This window comes from Pan troglodytes, chromosome 3 (assembly GCF_028858775.2).
Source record: "Pan troglodytes isolate AG18354 chromosome 3, NHGRI_mPanTro3-v2.0_pri, whole genome shotgun sequence".
Taxonomy (NCBI): Eukaryota; Metazoa; Chordata; class Mammalia; order Primates; family Hominidae; genus Pan; species Pan troglodytes.
The window spans coordinates 187,080,820-187,101,563 of record NC_072401.2 but is presented as its reverse complement, the minus strand read 5'-3'; the positions used below and the strand labels follow the sequence as shown (position 1 = coordinate 187,101,563).

Genomic DNA, 20,744 nt, shown 5'->3' with positions numbered 1-20,744 from the left:
AGTATCATCCCATCTTCTAAGCTGATGGTCACTAGCCAATGGATTAGCTGACACAGAATTTAATATAATAGAGGCCACAGCATATTCTAGGCTCAAAATTTATTTTAAAGAAACTACATTCTTCTCTCTGTTATACTTCTATTTGGAAACAAGCCAAAAGAGATAGCACTCGCTGATTTTTTAAATACATGTTTAAAGTCTATATGTAGACTACAAATAGGGACCCTCATTATAGGTGACATGAAATCTAATTCAAACTGGCTTAGGGAAAAAATACACTTTAATAGCTCAAGTAAATGAAAGTCCTGGAGAGAGCTCACTTCAGGATGGCTGAGTCCACATGATCAGGTCTTGTGTCGTCAAAATAGGTCTCACTCTGTATCCTGATTCTGCTTTCCACAGTAGGGGATTCTCAGACTCCCTGTGGTGGTAGAAGATCTGCTAGAAGGTCCAGTTCTTTCTCCTTCCAAATTCAAGTCAAAGAAGAGAGTACACTTTGCCTTGAGAAGGAGTTTCATTTTTGTCACCCAGGCTGGAGTGTAGTGGCATGATCTTGGCTCCCTGCGACCTCTGCCTCCTGGGTTCAAGCAATTCTCCTGCCTCAGCCTCCTGAGTAGCTGGGATTACAGGTGCCCACCACCATGCCTGGTTAATTTTTGTATTTTTAGTAGAGACCAGGTTTCACCACATTAGCCAGGCTGGTCTTGAACTCCCGACCTTAGGTGATCTGCCCACCTCAGTCTCCCAAAATGCTGGGATTACAGGCGTGAGCCACCGCACCCGGCTACACTTTGCTCATAATGGTTTAGACTGAGGTTCTTGGCCTGATTCAGATGGATCCCGACTGGGTCACATGCAATGCTTCAACCAATCACTGTCAGGTGGCCACTGTTCCCTGACTAGTGAGCACTCAGTCAGGTGCCCCTGGGAGTTAGAGGCAGAATCAATACTACCATAACCATGCTTCATCCACAAGAAATAAGAAGAAGTATAAACAGAAGGCTAGAGTATAGATATTGGGGGTATGTAACACACACATATTCACTAAAGACCCAATGTAAACTTCATCCCAATATTCTTATACTAAAAGCACCTGCAGGGAAATAGGAAGGGAAGATAACTCCTCCTAAGGGGGACAGAATAGATTCCAAAGGTCTCTTATTCAACAATGTAAAAATCAGACACCTAAAATCATTTGAATATAGTTCATAAAACTTTGTTTTACTAAATTGCTTCTGATTATAACAAGGCATAATTTTCTTAAAGATTAATGATAGAGATTACAATAAATTAAGTAGCTTTCATTTATATTCTATAAGATGGGAAAGACTGTTTATGGGCAGGAAATTTAAACACACCTTTTAATTATAATGTCTATTATTCCTGTACATTCATAAGTTTACAAATCTGAAATCAAATTTTTCTCAATTTATCTTTTAAAGGTACAGTCGGAAATCAGTGAAATATTGAACAAAAGTATTATTGAAGTAGAAAACCCACAATTTAGCTCAGAAAAAAATCTGGTGTTTGGCACGCGCATTGAAAAGGATTTGGTATGTTATTCTACAGAAATCATTTCTATATGTAGGTACTTCAAAACGTGACTACCATCAGTTCATTTCACTTTACATGATCCTCTTTGTTACAGGAAAAATGGACCATCAGAGATGAAAATAAGGAAACTCCAGTCCTGAAAACCTTAAAAGATGTGTATTTACCTCTGTACTTTTGCAGTTTTCCCATTTCTCTTAAGAGTCTGTGAGGGACATTTGACTTAGTCCAGATCGTGAAAGATTCCCGAGTAAATTCAAATGCAAGGCAGTTTTTATAGCCAATCTATTCACTTAGGATTGACCTAGGTCTGGGGTAAATTCCCTAGAAAAGCTCCAAACCAAAGTTACCATCACTGTGTCCACACTGACTCAAATTCACACTTCCAGGATAGTCACAGTCCTAAAATCATCTGAAATGAGTGCAAGCTAAGGTTAACAAATAGCCCAGAATTGGAAACATTCATTTGCCTGAAACTCCCATTTGACCTATCGGTTCCATCTTTCCCACCTACCTATGACAGCCTCTTGAAGGACGCTAAATTTCTATATTTCTGAAATTGAGGGGTTGGCCCATGTATCTCACCCCAAAGGAAATAAGAGCAAGTTCTAAGCAAATTGTGAAGACCAGAGTTACAGATCTCAAAATAACTGTTGGAGAAAATAAATCATACTTGTTATGCTCCTTTGCTGTAGAAATGGATAAAATGCTTGTTTAGGGTACATAAATAAACCCTCCACAAAATATTATCTGTACTGCTTTATCATGTGGCAAATGACAATACATTTATAGTGTACTTCTTATTGTTACAGCCTACAGAGAATCAAGAAGAAAACCTTTCTATGGAGAAAAGTCATCATTTTGAGGATTCCAAGACACTTCATTCAGTGGAAGAAAAATTAAGTGGTGATAGTGTGAACAGTCTCCCTCAAAGTGTAAATGTTCCATCCCAGATACATTCCGAGGACACATTAACTCTGAGAACTTCAACAGACAATTTATCTTCAAACATAATTATACACCCTTCAGAAAATTCTGACATCTTGAAGAATTATAATAACTTTTATCGTTTTCTACCTACTGCACCTCAAAATCTGATGTCTCAAGCTGATACAGTAATTCAGGATAAATCCAAAATTACTGTGCCTTTTCTCAAGCATGGATTTTGTGAAAATTTAGATGACATTTGCCATTCTATCAAACAAATGAAAGAAGAGCTTCAAAAGTCACATGATGGGGAAGTGGCACTTACAAATGAACTTCAGACTTTACAAACTGATCCAAATGTTCACAGGAATGGTAAATATGACATGTCCCCTATTCACCAGGATAAAATGAACTTTATTAAGGAAGAAAACATGGACGGTAACTTAAATGAAGATATAAAATCAAAGAGAATTTCAGAATTAGAGGCATTAGTGAAGAAATTACTCCCCTTCAGGGAAACAGTGTCAAAATTCCATGTGCATTTTTGTAGAAAATGTAAAAAGTTATCTAAGAGTGAAATGCACAGGGGAAAGAAAAATGAGAAAAACAATAAAGAAATTCCCATCACTGGCAAAAATATTACAGATTTAAAATTCCATTCCAGAGTTCCAAGATACACACTGTCCTTCCTCGACCAAACAAAACATGAAATGAAAGACAAAGAAAGACAACAATTTCTAGTAAAACAAGGATCAATAATATTTGAAAATGAGAAAACTTCCAAAGTTAATTCCGTTACTGAGCAGTGTGTTGCAAAAATTCAGTACTTACAGAATTACCTAAAAGAATCTGTGCAGATACAAAAAAAGGTAACGGAACTGGAGAGTGAAAATCTAAACCTTAAGTCCAAAATGAAACCTCTTATCTTTACCACACAATCTCTCATACAGAAAGTTGAAACATATGAAAAGCAACTTAAGAATCTGGTTGAAGAAAAGAGTACTATTCAGTCTAAGTTAAGTAAAACAGAAGAAGACAGCAAAGAGTGTCTTAAAGAATTTAAAAAAATAATTAGTAAATATAATGTTCTGCAAGGCCAAAATAAAACTCTAGAGGAAAAAAATATACAACTTTCTTTAGAGAAGCAACAAATGATGGAAGCATTAGATCAACTAAAAAGTAAGGAACACAAAACTCAAAGTGATATGGCCATTGTCAATAATGAAAATAATCGAATGAGTATAGAAATGGAAGCAATGAAAACCAATATTCTGTTGATACAAGATGAAAAAGAAATGTTAGAGAAAAAAACACACCAGCTTCTAAAAGAAAAAAGCTCACTTGGAAATGAACTAAAAGAAAGCCAGCTAGAGATAATGCAGCTAAAAGAGAAAGAAAGATTGGCAAAAACGGAACAAGAGACACTTCTTCAAATAATAGAAACAGTTAAAGATGAAAAACTCAACCTTGAAACAACATTACAAGAATCTACTGCTGCCAGGCAAATTATGGAAAGAGAAATTGAGAATATTCAAACCTACCAATCTACTGCCGAAAAGAATTTTCTGCAAGAAATAAAAAATGCAAAATCAGAAGCAAGTATTTATAAGAATAGCTTGTCAGAAATTGGCAAGGAATGTGAAATGTTATCAAAAATGGTAATGGAAACCAAAACAGATAATCAGATTCTAAAAGAAGAACTAAAGAAACATAGTCAAGAAAATATAAAATTTGAAAACAGCATCAGTAGACTTACTGAAGACAAAATACTTTTAGAAAATTACGTAAGAAGCGTAGAAAATGAAAGGGATACCTTGGAATTTGAGATGCGGAATCTTCAACGAGAATATTTAAGTTTAAGTGATAAAATTTGTAATCAGCATAATGACCCTTCAAAAACAACTTATATTTCAAGAAGAGAGAAATTCCATTTTGACAACTATACTCACGAAGATAATTCTAGTCCTCGGAGTAGGCCTTTGGCTTCGGATTTGAAAGGTACACGCAAGTCCTGGTAGATTAGTAGAGATGTGTTTAAGATTCTTTTAGCCTATTGGGCACTACAGAGTACAGAAATAAGGAGGAAACTTTAAAATGAATACAATTTTGTTTTGTAAAATTTGTATCCAATTTATTATACAGTGAAATTATTTAGGAAATTTTTCTAGATAAAATTTATTTTGTTTATATTATGTGCATTGTATGTGTACAAACCAACTTTGGCAGTGAGCAAGAGGGAGTTAATTATTATTTTAAAGTATAAGTAGCACTCCCACCTTAAAAGAATTCTTTTTTTTTTCCTAGGAATTCCAAGTAAACGGTATCATTTGCTTCCATCCAAGACATATAAATAAACTTCTAAAATCAATGTTTCAAAACCTTTGTCCAAGTACTTTTTCCCCCTACAAAATAATTTTAAATTATGTGATTACATTAACCTGGTAATTGATTAGACTAGTTTTTGAAATTAGAAATTGGAATTAGGTATATATTTTATACTGTCAAGAACGGTGGTGAATCTGAGATTTTACCCAACTAGTAAGCTCATATTTTAGCCTGCCACAGTTTTGTGGGTTCTAGTGGAAGGCACAAGACTCCTGAGCGAGAGATTAAGGAGAGTTTGTTACAATAGCAGGAGCCAGGGAATCAGCATGTTTGCATTGGTTGTCCAAGCCCCAGTTTCTACAGGCAGCGTAAAGAGGATCACACAGTGGGTTGCATTACAGGAGAGAGTGAGCTTAGAAACCCGAGTATTATAATGGATAGTAAGATGCCTGCCCTTTCCTGTAGGTGGAAACACTACACTGGACAATACACATGCCTGCCCTGGCTCCAGAGGAAACACAATCTCTAGCTTCCAAGGTTGCAAGCACACCTGTTCTGTGCTCCAGAGACACTCTGTCTTCCAAGACTGCTATTCAAATATTCCTTGTTGAATTCTGTCCAAAGCTTTTTCTACATTTATTGGAGGTGATCCTGGTTTTTCTCCTTTAATCTGTTAATATGGTAAATTATGTTAATTTTGAAACACTAACCTTGAATTCCTGGGATAAACTCCACTAGGTGATGTTGTATTATTCTTTTAATATACATTCCTGGATTCAATTTGGTAATATTTTGTTAAGGATTTCTGCTTCTGTATTCAGAAGGATGTTGGTCTGTATTATTTTCTTGTAATGTCTTTGTCTGGCTTTGGCATCAGGAAAATCCCGTTGGGAAGTGTTTCCCCTCCTCTATTTTCTGAATTTGTGTAGGATTGGTATTATTAATATTATTCCTTCCTTAAATATTTAAATATGTAATACTCATACATATTTGTAAAATATATAATATGTAAATATTCACCAGAGGGCCTGGATTTTTCTAAATGGGAAGGTTTTACATTGCTAAATGATTTCTATTAATATAGAACTACTCAGATTTTCTATTTCTTGAGTTAGAGTTGATAACTTTGTATGTTCTGAGGAATTTGTACATTTCATGTAAGTTCTCAAATGTATTGTCACAAAGTTGTTCATAATATTCCTTATTAGCATTTTCACGTTCAAAGGACTTGTAGCGATGTCCCCTCTTTAATTTCTGACATTGGTAATTTGGGAGTTCTTTTTTCTTTATTATTCTTGCTAGAGTTTTACCAATTTTATTTTTCTTTTCAAAAAATCAGCTTATTATTTCATTGATTTTTCTTGCTGCTTTGTTTTTTACTCCATTGATTTCTGTTCCTATTTAGTAATTTCATTCCTTTGGGTCATCTGGGGCTACTTTGCTCCTTCACTAGTTTCATACCTGCATTAATTGCATCACAGAGTCTGGTATGTTTTCATTTTCATTCAGTTCAAAATACTTTCTTTTTCACTTGTGATTTATTCTTTGACCCAATGGATTGGAAGTGAGTTGCTTGATTTCTAAATGTTTGGAGATTTTCAGTTATTTTTCTTTTATTGATTTCTAATTTAATTCTGTTTTGATCAGAGAACATACTCTATAATCTTTTTTAATTTATGGAGACTTGTTTTATTGCCCAGAATATGGTCTGTCTTGGTTGATGTTTCAGGTGAACTGGAGTGTTCTGTAAATGTCAACTGAGTAAACGTGGTTGACAGGTTTGAGCAAATCTATATCTGTACTGATCTTGTGTCTGCTTGTTCTAACAGTTACTGATAGAGGAACAGAGAAGTTGATTTGTTCATTCTATAAATTTGTTTAGTGTGTTTTAAAGCTCTTTTATTTTAATTTTTATTATTATTATTTTTTTTTGAGATGGAGTCTCACTGTTGTCAGCCCGGGCTGGAGTGCAATGGAACAATCTCAGCTCACTGCAACCTCCACCTCCTGGGTTCCAGCAATTCTCCTGCCTCAGCCTCCCGAGTAGCTGAGATTACAGGTGCCCACCACCATGCCCGGCTAATTTTTGTATTTTTAGTAAAGACAGGGTTTCACCATGTTGGCCAGACTCGTGTCAAACTCCTGACCTCAGGTGATCCACCTGCCTCGGCCTCCCAAAGTGCTGGGATTACAGGCATAAGCCACCGCGCCTGGCCAAAGCTCTTTTATGTATGCATACACATTTAGCACTATTATGTCCAGTTGGTAAACTGATACCTTTATTATTATGAAATAACCCTCATTATCCCTAGGGGTATTCCTTGTTCTAAAGTCTCTGATACTGATATAGCCCCTCTAGTTGTCTTTAGATTGGTATTTGCATAGTATATCTTTTTGCATCCTTTTATATTTATTTTGTAATGATGAATCAGTAGGAGAAACTCTGAATAGTTAAATAATAAATATATACCATGAAAATGGATTACTAAATCCTGAAAATCAAATATAAATCAAAGAACTAAAGTATTAAGAAAATAACTAATGGTGAGCACTATATCCATTTAAATACAAAATTAAGATTAAAGAACTGTTTGAATTATGGTTACAAAATAGAGTGTTAGTGTTAAAAAAACATTGACAATATAAAACAAACAATATAACTAAAAAGTTAGGCGCATCCTTTTACTTTTAACCTACCTTTGTCTATTTTGTTTACTGCTGAATCCCAGTGTCCAGAACCATGCCTGGAATATAGCAGACACTCAACATCTGTTAAGTGAATGATGAATGAACAGGCTGCCATTACACTAGAATATTAGGCAGAGGCTGGGCATTCACCTTGTACGAACATTATAAAGAGTTTTAAGTATCAAGAAGTTTAGACAAAATTAGCTGGGTGGGGTGGTACATACCTGTAGTCCCAGCTACTCGGGAGGCTGAGGTAGGAGGATCGCTTGACCCCAGGAGTTTGAGGCTGCAGTGAGCTATAATTGTGCCACTGCACTCCAGCCTGGGTGACAGAATGAGACCCCATCTGTTAACAACAACAGCAAAGCTTAGACAAGATGACGTTTTAGGTCACTTTCCTTCTTTTTTATTTTTTTGAGATGGAGTCTTGCTCTGTGGCCCAGGCTGGAGTGCAGTGGCCTGATCTCAGCTCACTGCAACCTCCGCCTCCCAGGTTCAAGTGATTCTCCTGCTTCAGCCTCCTGAGTAGCTGGGACTACAGGCATGTGCCACCATGCCCAGCTTATTTCTGTATTTTTAGTAGAGATGAGGTTTCACTATGTTGGCCAGGCTGACCTTGAACTCCTGACCTTAAGTGATCCTCCCGCCTCAGCCTCCCAAAGTGCTGGGATTACAGGCGTGAGCCACTGCGCCCAACCATTTTAGGTCACTTTCTAACAGTAGTGTAATGATTTCAAATTGCTTTATGAAGATTTTTGGAAATATATATAATATTGGGGGAGGGAGGATAATATATGTTTTTCTAGCTATCTCCCATAGGCTTATAGCCTGCCCCCTTGATAAGGTGTGAGGAGGAATAAACTGGAAACAGGTCTTCTCAAGTCTTTTTTCTTGTAAAGTAACATGCGTTCTACAGTTGATTTCCTACAAGTAACTAACCTCCACCTTACCCTGCTCTCTAATTTTGGTAAAGGCTGTAGAGTGACTAATGTAACTGTTAAACGCAGCCAGAGGCTGGCCGTGGTGGCTCATGCCTGTAATCCCAGCACTTTGGGAGGCCGAGGCGGGTGGATTACCTGATGTCAGGAGTTCAAGACCAGCCTGACCAACATGGTGAAACCCCATCTCTACTAAAAATACAAAATTAATTAGCTGGGCTTGGTTGGCAGGCGCCTGTAATCCCAGCTACTCAGGAGACTGAGGCAGGATAATCGCGTGAACCCAGGAGGCAGAGGTTGCAGTGAGCCGAGATCACATCATTGCACTCCAGCCTGTGCAACAAGAGCAAAACTCCGTCTCAAAAAAAAACAAAATAGCAATGAGAAGGCTGAGGTGGGAGGATCATTTGAGCCTAGGGGTTGGAGATGAGTGTGGGCAGCATAGGGAGACCTTGTCTCCACAGAAAATTTGAAAAATTAGCCAGGTGTGGTGGCATATGCCTCTGGTCCCAGCTACTTAGGAGGCTGTGGCTGTGGCAGGATTGCTTGAGCCTGGGAGGTTGAGGCTGCAGTGAGCCATGATCGCACCACTGCACTCCAGCCTGGGCGACAGAGCAACACCCTGTCTCGGGAAAAAAAAAAAAAGCAAGACTGTGTGGCTTTGCCACTGGTAGTTGTGCTAACTTGGACAAATTAGTTAATCTTTCTCTAACTCCATTTCATTGTTAGATGTAGATTAAGTGATTCATAATTGAAAACATATTAATATGGAATGCACATGGAATGGTATCTGGCACATGGCATTATATAAGTGTTATGTAATGCTACTATAATGCTACTCACTCACTTTTGGAAAATTAAGTTATAACTGACGAAAATTCAAATTAACAAATTACCTTACAACTTATTTACAACAAATTATTTGATGGATAATGATCTAGTGGTTGTTTTTGTTTTGTTTTGTTTTGTTTTAGTTTGTTTTAAGAGACAGGGTCTCACCATGTGGCCTAGTCTGGCCTCAAACTCCTGGGTCCTGGTGATCCTCCTGCTTTGGCTTCCCAAAATGCTGGGACTACAGGCATGGGCCACTGTACCCAGCCTTAATAGACCGATATATATTTTTTATTTATTTTACAGCTTATAAAATATTTTAAATTTGGTGTTCATAATAATTCTTCCAGGTAGATAATACAAATGACAGATAATGAAAGAGTCTTAAATTAATTTTGCTCTAGTATAGACAGCTATAATAGTAATAGGTTGAACCTGGCTTTTTTTTTTTTTTTTTTTTGAGTCTCACTCTGCCGTCCAGGCTGGAGTGCAGTGGTGCAGTCTTGGCTCACTGCAACCTCCGCCTCCCAGGCTCAAGCAATTCTCCTGCCTCAGCTTCCCCAGTAGCTGCAATTACAGTTGCCCACCACCATGCCTGGTTAATTTTTGTATTTTTGGTAGAGACAGTATTTCACCATGTTGATCAAGCTGGTCTCGAACTCCTGACCTCAAGTAATTCACCCACCTTGGCCTCCCAAAGTGTTGGGATTACAGGCGTGAGCCACCGAGCCCGGCCTTGAACTTGGCTTATTATTCTTAATGCATGTTCCACATTTATATACAAAAGGAGCAGGCAGTCTCTGAAGAAGCAGGATAAGATTTCAAAAACTATGATTGTACTACTGCTTAACTTTCTTGAGGTGCTACTGCTTAACTTTCTCTCCAGTTCGTATTAGAGCTTCTTATTGATCTAAGTTTCCCTTAAAGTTAAGCCTTTCTTCCATGTTATGTCAACATCCACAATCATTGTTTCAGATTTGAGCCTTGAACAGATGTAAGTAGACAGTTTGTAGCAGAGACTGATGTCTGGCTGAGCAAGCTTATTTCTTCCATTACTCATTGACGATGGATGCAGAAAACTACCCAAGTCATACAGGCATCATAATGGGAGAGCAGATGACTAGATGTGTAAGTTGTCAATAGAGGATGCCAGTGCCATGGCTGAGTCTGAGGAATAAAACTGTTTCATACTGTTACATTTTCAAAGTTAAAAGAAGAGACAACAATTGTAAGAAAACAATCCATGGGCATCATAACTAGTTTGCACCTGTCAGATCGAATGTGTGTGTATGATTTCCTCTACTGACTCTTAGAAAAATCTTAATTGTTTTACATATTTCACTATTCCCATTACTGGTTTCCATATTTGGTTTTCTGTAAACCGACACAATACATTTATATAAAATCCAGATAAGGTCTGTCAATTGTCACACTACTGCTTAAACCCTTCAGGAAGGCATTAGGTTAGTGTTCCCATCTATGAATATGATATGAAGTGTGTTGTCTTAAAAAGGCACATTAATAAAAATTAACTATAAAGACAGATTAAAATGAACAATTATGATTTTGAAATCTAAAATAAATTTTGATAAAATCTGAAAATATAAAACTCTTATCTCAAAAGAATTGGGATTACAGGCATGAGCCACCGCGCCCAGCCTAAGAATAAATATATTTATAAGGCTTTTTTGGTAACATTATTGATATATAACCATAGATTTTATTCACCTATGTGTACTTGGTAAGGCCATTCCTATTCTGAAGACAAATGTATTCAATATTACTCTTTGATTCACATTATACCCTTGGTAATGTGTTTACGATATTAATTGCACAGAGTTAGTTATGAGGCAGGCATGAAAAATTCCTTTAAAACCTTAATTGTAAAAATTATCTGTACCATCTGCACTCCTCCTTCAAAAGCCAGCTATATGTCTGGCTTGACATAGTTCCCTCCACTTAAAAAAAGTGGGGAGGCCCAAAAGAAGAGTCTTGTAGCCTTCTACAAACTCATTTCCAGCTCTAGGCAGCCTGGACCGGCAGAAGGACAAGTTCTAACAAAGCACCACGTATTTGTCCATTTTCACACTGCTGATAAAGACATACCCGAGACTGGGTAATTTATAAAGAAAAAGAGGTTGAATGGACTCACAGTTCCACGTGGCTGCAGAGGCCGCACAATCATGGTGGAAAGTGAAAGGCACATCTTGCATGGTGGCAGAAAAGAGAGAATCAGAATCAAGCGAGAGGGAAACCCCTTATAAAATCATCAGATCTCGGGAGACTTATTCACTACCACGAGAACAGTATGGGGGAAGCTGCCTCCATGATTGAATTAACTCCCACCAGGTCCCTCCCACAATATGTGGGAATTATGGGAGCTACAACTCAAGATGAGATTTGGGTGGGTGGGGACACAGCAAAACCATATCACACCATTATCAAAAATAACTTCCAATGTATTATTTGATATTTAGATATTTTACATTTCCCTTTTGAAATACAAACCCCACCAGCCCCTGCCCCTGGTGAATGAGGGCTATCAATACCTCACTATGAATTACAGTAAGATATTTAAATCATGTCTTTTAAGAGCAGATTTTTTTTTTTTTTTTTTTTTGAGACAGAGTCTCACTCTGTCGCACAGGCTGGAGTGCAGTGGCATGATCTCAGCTCACTGCAACCTCTGCCTTCCAGGTTCAAGCGATTCTCTTTCCTCAGCCTCCCGAGCTGGGATGACAGGCACACGCCACCATGCCCAGATAATTTTTGTATTGTTAGTAGAGACAGGGTTTCACTATGTTGGGCAGGCTGGTCTCGAACTCCTGACCTTGTGATCCACCCGACTCAGCCTCCCAAAGTGCTGGGATTTCAGGCGTGAGCCACCGTGCCTGGCTTAGAGCAGATATTTTTAAAAGAGATAGGGCAGGTGAAGGAGAAGAGATAACTTGGGGACTAGCGGGTAAGGCCTAGGTGGGATGCCCCAGGAGAGGCAGCTTGACAGCTAGAGAGGAACATGGGAGGACACGAAAGACTGACTTCATCCATCTTCCAACTTCAGAATTTTTATAAGATACTCAACTAACAAGTACATTCCCCTCAACCCCTCAACTCATCTTGGGGCTGCCATTGGCTAAATAACCTGATGCTTTACATAAGTCACAAATACAGGGCATGTTATCATATAAGCTGAAGCATTTGCCTCACTATATCATGCGTATATATTGTATCTATGTAATAATATAAATGGACCTAACATTTATCTTTGATGTTAATGCTTTAGTAGGCTATGACACTTGGATAGCTATCAATCCAATTTTCAATACTTCTGAGAAGAAACAGCAAGAATTTATTGTATACTTTCTACCCTTCCAGCAGTCTCTTCCACTCCTCCCCTCCAATGCTGCAATTTTTTAACATTAGCAGTAAAAGCAAATGACAGATTGCACTCCGGGATTTTATAAAATATGTAAACATATTCTGCTCAGAAGCATAGATCTAAAAACATAAATTAACAACCACATGTTATTAGCAAATACTATTTATTAATTAAGTAGTAGTATTAAAATAAGGAAGAGAATTAGAGTTGCAGGCTTAAATTTCTTTTAACTGCTTGAGCTATCTGCTCCATAACATCTTATATTTTTTCAAATAATTAGCTCTTGATAATGAATTACTCATAGTTAAGATCTAGAAAGCTACTTGTCTTCCAGTTGCTAATAGGATGGTACTGAAGAAGTCTTGTAGTTCTTTGAATTTAGTGCCCTAAAATTGGAAAATAAACACACATTAATTTTACAGGTGCAAGTCAAATACCTGTACATTCTTTTTTTTTTTAAGACCGGGTCTCGCTCTGTTGCCCAGGCTGGAGTGCAGTGGTGCAATCACAGTTCACTGCAACCTCAACCTCCTGGGCTTTTAAGCAATCCTCCTGCCTCAGCCGCCCAAGTAGCTGAAACTACAGGCATGTGCCATCATGCCTGGCTAATTTTTATATTTTTTGTAGAGACAGAGTTTTGTCATGTTGCCCAGGATGGTCTTAAAATCCTGGGCTCAAGCGATCTGCCTACCTTGGCTTTCCAAAGTGCTGAGATTACACACGAGCCAACACGCCCAGCCTACCTGTACGTTCTTATAAAAACTTTTTTCATTAAAAAATTTAAAACAAATATACTTTGTAACATATTAACAATCCAAAATCAAAATTTTCTCATCAACTTAAAACACTTCATTTTATTAAAGCCATATATACTTAGAAGATACAATTTAAGAAGGAAAACAATTACAGAATCAATTTTAAATTCTGGTGTCCAAAGGTTTACTGGTTTTAAAATTAGGGTAAAAGAAGCTAGAACTTGATTCAGGATAATGTTTTGATAATGTATTATAAAAAGAAAGAGATTTCAAGAAATTCAAAATTACTAAATGGAAGATAAAATTCAGATTTTTCAAAAGAACAATCACTTATCCTTCTCTTTCTCCCTGTTCCAAACATATATGCTAACAGCATCACAGAACTTTCTCAGGTTTATTCTCTGGATAGAAGAGGACACACAGAAAACCTGAAATACTGCCCCCTTCCCACACACAAAGTTCCATCTATCAGAGGGTGGGTGTGGTGAGGAAAATTCTAATTTTACCGTCTGTTTATCAGATGAAGTTGGGCAGAGTAGTGATAGGTGGCTTGCCAGAGGTTAAAGGTTAAAAGGATAGAAAAAAGCTCCATATCTTTACCAACTTTACCAACTAGCCCACAGAGAATAGTATTCCTGTAGACAAGTTTAAATTACATACATTTACCCTAATATCTAGGGGAATCGTGGTTCAGTGACATAGATCAGTTTTTGTTAATTCAGAAAATGTGAATTTTGCTAGGTCAGAATCAATTTTCCTTACTTATTCCACAAAATTGTCACCAAAGTGCTACAAAGAGTAGATAAAATATGCAAAAAACGGTCACCATCGTCATCTATATTAGCTTATAATAAAACCCATATGAGTTAAGCTACCATTCAAAATGTATTTCTGGCCGGGCGCAGTGGCTCATGCCTGTAATCCCAGCACTTAATCCCAGCACTTTGGGAGGCTGAGGCAGGCGGATCACCTGAGGTCAGGAGTTCGAGACCAGCCTGACCAACACAGCAAAACCCCATCTCTACTAAAAATACCAAAATTAGCTGGGCGTGGTGGTAGGCGCCTGTAATACCAGCTACTTGGGAGGCTGAGACAGGAGAGTTGCTTGAATCTGGGAGGCAGAGGTTGCAGTGAGCCGAGATCACACCTTTGCACTCCAGCCTGGGTGACAAGAGTGAAACTCCATCTCAAAAAAGGAAAAAAAGACAAAACGTATTTCCAAAACCTGTTCTTTCAAACCTATATATAGTATCAGCAAGACATAGTAGGCTTGGAAAACTTAAATTGGCTAATTATTGCAGCTAAGAAGGACTATTCATTTCACCTACATTACCTCACTTATAATAGCATCTCATACATTAGTGATTTTGTATTAATTGCATAGTTTAACTTCTATTCGATGGTATCATAGCAATTTAGAGCTTCTGTCAAAGTAGTATTGGAGTTGGGGGGGTGGTTATTTTATTTTACATAAAATGTGAATGTACTATGCTTCCAGTTAATTGCAGTGATACTATATTACTGAAATTGAATTCATAGGAAAGACACTGGTTCTAATACTCCTAATGAGATGCATACATGGCTTAATACAGATGTCATAGTATTGGAGGCCACTGAAATACACACAGCATTCTGTAGTTAATGCTAGTGACACATACAAGTGCTCAAGAAAAAACTTCACTTGACAAACGCTTTATGCACTTGCCATTTGGGACATATTGAGATAAATGTTTTGAAAAAATATAAAATCGGCCGGGCGTGGTGGATCAAGCCTGTAATCCCAGCACTTTGGGAGGCCAAGGTGGGCGGATCACGAGGTCAGGAGATCAAGGCCATCCTGGCTAACACGGTGAAACCCCGTCTCTACTAAAAATACAAAAATTAGCCGGGCGCGGTGGCGGGCGCCTGTAGTCCCAGCTACTCGGGAGGCTGAGGCAGGAGAATGGGTGAACCCGGGAGGCGGAGCTTGCAGTGAGCCGAGATCGCGCCACTGCATTCCAGCCTGGGGGACAGAGCTAGACTCCGTCTCAAAAAAAAAAAAAAGAAAAAATATAAAATCAAACATAGCTGTATGTAACAAAATAACTATCATACAAGGTATAACATATATGGAATGACTATAACACATAAAAGACAGGTTTGAGATAGAAGTTCAGTAGAAGCTGCATGTGAGGATATTAGCAGACTTTAGAGAAGAGATGATAGAAGATAGAAGGCAGAATGAACAACCTTACCAGCAATGTAGTAGAGTAGGTTAAAAGAAAGTACATGTATTTCATGAGGCTCAAAAAAAAGATGCATGAAAATAACAAGAAAGACAACAGGAAAGCAGGTTATAGCCACCTTACAAAGGAACTTCAGGTTTTTAAGCAAATGTTTGAAACTAGATGGCATCTCAAGCTAATTAGTCCCCATGAAACCAGAAGATAACTTCAATTTTTTTTATAGAAAACACATCTTAAAGTACATAAAATACAGTAAAATCATGTACATCACAAAAAATGTTGTGGGCTGTAGATACTATGTCTGAAGTAACAAACTATATAACATTTAAAATTTTCCTTATGTAAAATCATTTTTTGCTAATCTTGCAAACTCTCAACATAAAATTTAGTACTAGGTAGTCCCTGAATGATATAAAGCTTAAGATGCCCAGAAATTTTTTTTCAACTTAAGCAACTGACTAGATTAAAATAATTCAGTCAGAAAATTGGATACATATTGAAGCTCTAACTGGATGTTGAGTGAGAGAATAAAGTGAAAAAAGGCCATTGTTAGGTATCCAGGGACCACAGAATCTTCTCAGTAGTCTCATGAGCAAGAAGAGTAGTACAAGTATGAACATCATCTAAGTTAGAGCACCCCAAATTATCAAAGTTTTAAGACAGTATCAACTTACTATGAAGTCTTCTTTCCCAAAAGAATTCATGTATTCAAAATCATATTTTGATTAGGTAAAAGTTAACACATAGCACTGGTATTTTTAATTTATAAAAATGTTAAGTAATTTGTCTTTAGCTGATTAGTTCTGCTGATAAATACATTGTTCTAAAGAACTTAACAAGTAGTCAATCAGAAATACACCTTTGTGCTGGGCGCAGTGGCTCACGCCTGTAATCCCAGCACTTTGGGAGGCTGAGGTGGGCGGATCACCTGAGGTCGGGAGTTTGAGACCAGCCTTACCAACATGGAGAAACCCCGTCTCTACTAAAAATACAAAATTAGCCGGGTGTGGTGTTGCATGCCTGTAATCCCAGCTACTTGGGAGGCTGAGGCAGGAGAATCGCTTGAACCTGGGAGGTGGAGGTTATGGTGGGCCGAGATCACGCCATTGTACCCCAGCCTGGGCAATAAGAGCGAAACTCCGTCTCAAAAAAAAAAAGAAATACACCTTTGTAATAAAGGGCAGTTTTATTTTTGTGAAATTATACTAATGTTAGTATTATAATTGCTGTCCCCAAGTGATAAAGATGTACTACTGTTTTTATAAAAGAATATAAATTTAGTGTCCTTTAGACACAGAATAACTGATTGTTTTTACTCCAAAGAACTTTTTCAGTTTTGAGAGTATACAAAACCTGGATAAAATTGAAGTTTTAAGATACCTTGATAATAATACTTTTTCTTAAAGCATTATAGTTATGTTGGCATTTAATTAACCAGAATATTTTCTATTTTCATAGGTTATTTCAAAGTTAAAGACAGAACTCTCAAGCATCATTAGGATTCCTCACGATTGCTAAGAAACTCCCTTCAAGAAATAGCCAATGTTAATTGTACTGCTAACTGAACTATGCATATCTAACTCGTCTCAAATGACTCATAATGAGGCACTATAGATTTGTTTTAAAACTTATGCACAGAATGGTTTGGTGCAGATAACTTAAGCTTTTTCAGCTGGGAATTTCAGAAGATGGGGGAGAACTTCTAGAAGGGAGGGCAGGTACCTGGTACCTGTACATGGAAGGAGCTGAGATGTCTAAAGTCACCCACATTTGTCATTTTAAAAAGTATACATAAATAAAAGATACTATTTTGAAGAAGTATAAAAGTTGGAAACAATTTTTTCTTGGTTTGTAAGCTAAGTGTAAGATATTCCCACCTTCTGACATTCAAAGTCATTATACTTTCAACTGGTCTGCTTTTTGGTCCACTTGGTGGGTGGAAAATCTTATCGTCTTTGCCAGAAATATTTGCCAATTTAGCCACATAAGGGTTAGCAGAATGTGATGGGTAAGGATCAAATGTTCCTGCCTTCATTCCACCAGGCTGCGAAGAAAAACGAGATAACTTAATGTGATTTTGTAAAATGCCTCTACAAAATTAGCTTGTGAAGAAGTTCATACATATTTTTGTAGTCTGTGGAGTTGGTTTTAAAGAAAATGATACTGTTTAATTCAAATACCACCAAAAGGTCTCCCTACCACCAACTTTATAGGGTCAAAACACCATAATCCAAAAGCTGTCTATAAAAATGACAATGTTTATAGTAAGGTAACAGTCTAAACTATTGCCAAGCATTAATATTTTAGAGTTTATCAGACCAGGCTATCACTTAGTTAGAAAGTGAGTCTATTAGTAAGGGAAATCCTAGGTCAGATGTATTTTGATAGAGAATGGGGAACGAGGAGTATGGCACAACATGAGTTTACTAAATGCCAGTCAATGATGGAGAAGATACTTTAAAAAAAGTAATAAGCAATAGCACAAAGAAATAGAAAGTTGAGAGGAAAATGCGATCTACTTTACTTTTCTTGTAGTCTATCAAGAGAAGTCAATCAAAATATTTTTCAACCTGTACACAAGACAGAAATATTTGCTTTGACTTCTTAAACTGATTTGACAGAATTTTAAGCTTTATATTCTATATAATCACAGGAAAATTCTATAGAATCATAATAACCCATTTAATTAGGCACCTTTTCTTGTAGTATCTATGCCAAATATACATGAAGATTTAATTCATTTGAAAGATACAGTTATAAGTTTTCAGGTTTTCCAGATTGAAGACACATGGATTATTTTAAAGCTTACAATAACAAGAAAACTTAAGAAAGTTTAAATAAATTAATTTACAAGTATAAAAGCAAAATGAATGAATTAAAAATAGAAATACATAAGTTAAATAAACCCAAGTGATGCTTTAAAAAGTAAGTTCATAGCTAAATCTGTAATAGAATTAAGAATGAAAAAGAAGTGAGGAAAGTCTATACCTATATTTAATATCAAAAATATAAAATAGGCCAGGCACTGTGGCTCATGCCTGTAATCCCAGCACTTTGGGAGGCTGAGGCAGATGGGTCACCTGAGGTCAGGAGTTCAAGACCAGCCTGGGCAACATGGCGAAACCCTGTCTCTACTAAAAATACAAAAATTAGCCAGGCGTGGTGGCACACTCCTGTAATCCCAGCTCTTAGGGAGGCTGAGGCAAAGGAATCGCTTGAATTGAACCTGGGAGGCAGAGGTTGCAGTGAGCCAAGATCGTGCCACTGCACTCCAGCCTGGGCAACAGAGCAAGACTCCATCTCAAAAAAAAAAAAAAAAAAAAAAATATATATATATATATATACACATAAAAAATAATATTTCTGTAAACCCCAAAAACCTGAATGAAATGACTGATTTTCTAAGAAAATATAAATAATCTACATTGACCAAAAAGAGATAGAAAACCTACACAAAACAGATGGAGAAAGAAATGTAAGAATTGAGAAAATTAGCAGAGCCACCCTGTAATACGGCTAAGCTCAGAACGCTTCACTGTGAATTCTTTCAAGTCTTCAAAAAGCTGATATTTCTAATGCTATTAAACTGCTATAGAACATAGAAACACAAAGAAATTACCCCCATTGCTTTAAGATGCCTGCATCCACTTGTACCAAAATAGAACAAGGCATATACATAGTCTTAAAAATACAGACCAATCACACTTCAAATTATTCCTGCAAAAATACTTAATAAAATATTAGCAAATAAAACACAGTATTATATTTTAAGATTAATACAACACAGCCAAGTGAGATTCATTTCAGGAAATATTGTTATTCAGCTTATGACAAGTAAAAAGTGGGGAGTGAAGGGATAGTCTAAATAGATTACACCATTTGATAAAATTCAGCGTATATTCAATAAAATTCAGCATACGTTCCTGATTTATTCCTATTTTTGGCATCTATAAAAATGAAAAACTAAAGGTATCCTATTAAAGTCAAGATTAAAGCAAGGATGGCCACTACTGCTGGCTTAAGGAATTGGGCATGAGCATGACAAAAAAAAATACATATATATGAGAAGCGGGGGGAGCAAAATTATTTTCAGATAATATAGAGCTGCAAAGCAAAAGAAAATCAAGAAAATAACCATTAGAACACAAAGTTTAATGAAGTAGCCAGTTATTTTGTAAAAATCAAATGTTTTTATAATGACAAATAATATGAAGGAAAATATGATGGGGAAAAATACTTATTGACCAGAACCTTAAAATAACTAGGAATAAATATAAGATATAATATAACCTATGCAATATAAAATACAAAACTCTACAACGGAGATAGAAGGTCAAGGAGCTTATTCCTAGATCTGAAGATTCAAATTATAAATATGTTAATATATCCAAAAAAAGAGTAAATTTTATAACAAAATATCAAAGTTCTTTCCCTTTTTGGAACTTTAGAAAATAATTCTGAAGTTCTGGAGAATATGACAGAATAACCAGCATAACTTTTTTAAAGAGTAAGAAGAGACTAGACCACTTACTATTAAATATAATAGAACTTAAAAGGGTTTTTTGGGCAGAAATAAACAAATAGATGAGTCAAATGGAATGAAAACTCAGAAACATAACTTCAAAAATAAGAATTTTGGTTTGATAAACATGGCATTTCAAAGTAATGGTGTTAAAAATGAATTATTCCATCAGTCATATTGGGAACAGTTTGATTTTTTAAAAATCAGTTTTATTAAAGTGTAATTCACCTACAATAAACTATACCCATTTAAAGTGTACAATGCTATGAGTTTTGACAGATGTCTACACCCTTGAAATGACTACCACAATTAAGATACAGAACATTTCACCCCCTGCCCAAAGTGTTCTCATGCCCCCAAACTAAATAAAAGCTGGATTCTTACCTCACTCTTTACATCAAAATGTGTTTTAGATAAATACTTAAATGCAAAAGGATATTTTTAATATTAAAATTATTAATTTCTTTTAATTAAAAATTAATTAAAAGAAATTAAATTTTTAGTAGAAATTTTAATTTAATTTCTTTTAATAGAAGAAATTAAGAAGCCACATTATTCTAATATTGGTGGTAAAGAGAGCCACTCCAAAAATGACATAAACCT

The 20,744-nt window shown here is 36.5% G+C and overlaps 2 protein-coding genes across 53 annotated transcripts in view; one reads left to right on the top strand and one right to left on the bottom strand.

The window, feature by feature from the left end:
* Window positions 1-17,445, top strand: part of CCDC110 (coiled-coil domain containing 110) — a 26,856-nt gene extending 9,411 nt beyond the window's left edge. For 12 of the 50 annotated variants that reach the window (XM_016952580.4, XM_063809253.1, XM_063809275.1 and 9 more), the window contains 4 exons: window positions 1,443-1,553; window positions 2,364-4,476; window positions 5,269-5,448; window positions 17,078-17,445. In XM_016952580.4, the coding sequence (XP_016808069.1) occupies window positions 1,443-1,553; window positions 2,364-4,476; window positions 5,269-5,414 (2,370 nt within the window). In that variant the 3' untranslated portion in view covers window positions 5,415-5,448; window positions 17,078-17,445. Of the gene's footprint in view, window positions 1-1,442; window positions 1,554-1,648; window positions 1,709-2,363; window positions 4,477-4,782; window positions 4,847-5,268; window positions 5,449-17,077 lie in introns of those variants that run through there. The other 38 variants (XM_001163267.7, XM_063809265.1, XM_063809285.1 and 35 more) reach the window with 8 other exon arrangements.
* CFAP96 (cilia and flagella associated protein 96) overlaps window positions 12,784-20,744 on the bottom strand; it is a 23,563-nt gene continuing 15,602 nt past the window's right edge. For 2 of the 3 annotated variants that reach the window (XM_009448651.4, XM_009448650.5), the window contains 2 exons: window positions 17,497-17,663; window positions 12,784-13,025 (listed from right to left, as the gene is read on the bottom strand). In XM_009448651.4, coding sequence (XP_009446926.1) covers window positions 12,977-13,025; window positions 17,497-17,663 — 216 coding nt within the window. In that variant the 3' untranslated portion in view covers window positions 12,784-12,976. The remainder of the gene's footprint in view (window positions 13,026-17,496; window positions 17,664-20,744) is intronic. The other variant, XM_063809289.1, reaches the window with a different exon arrangement.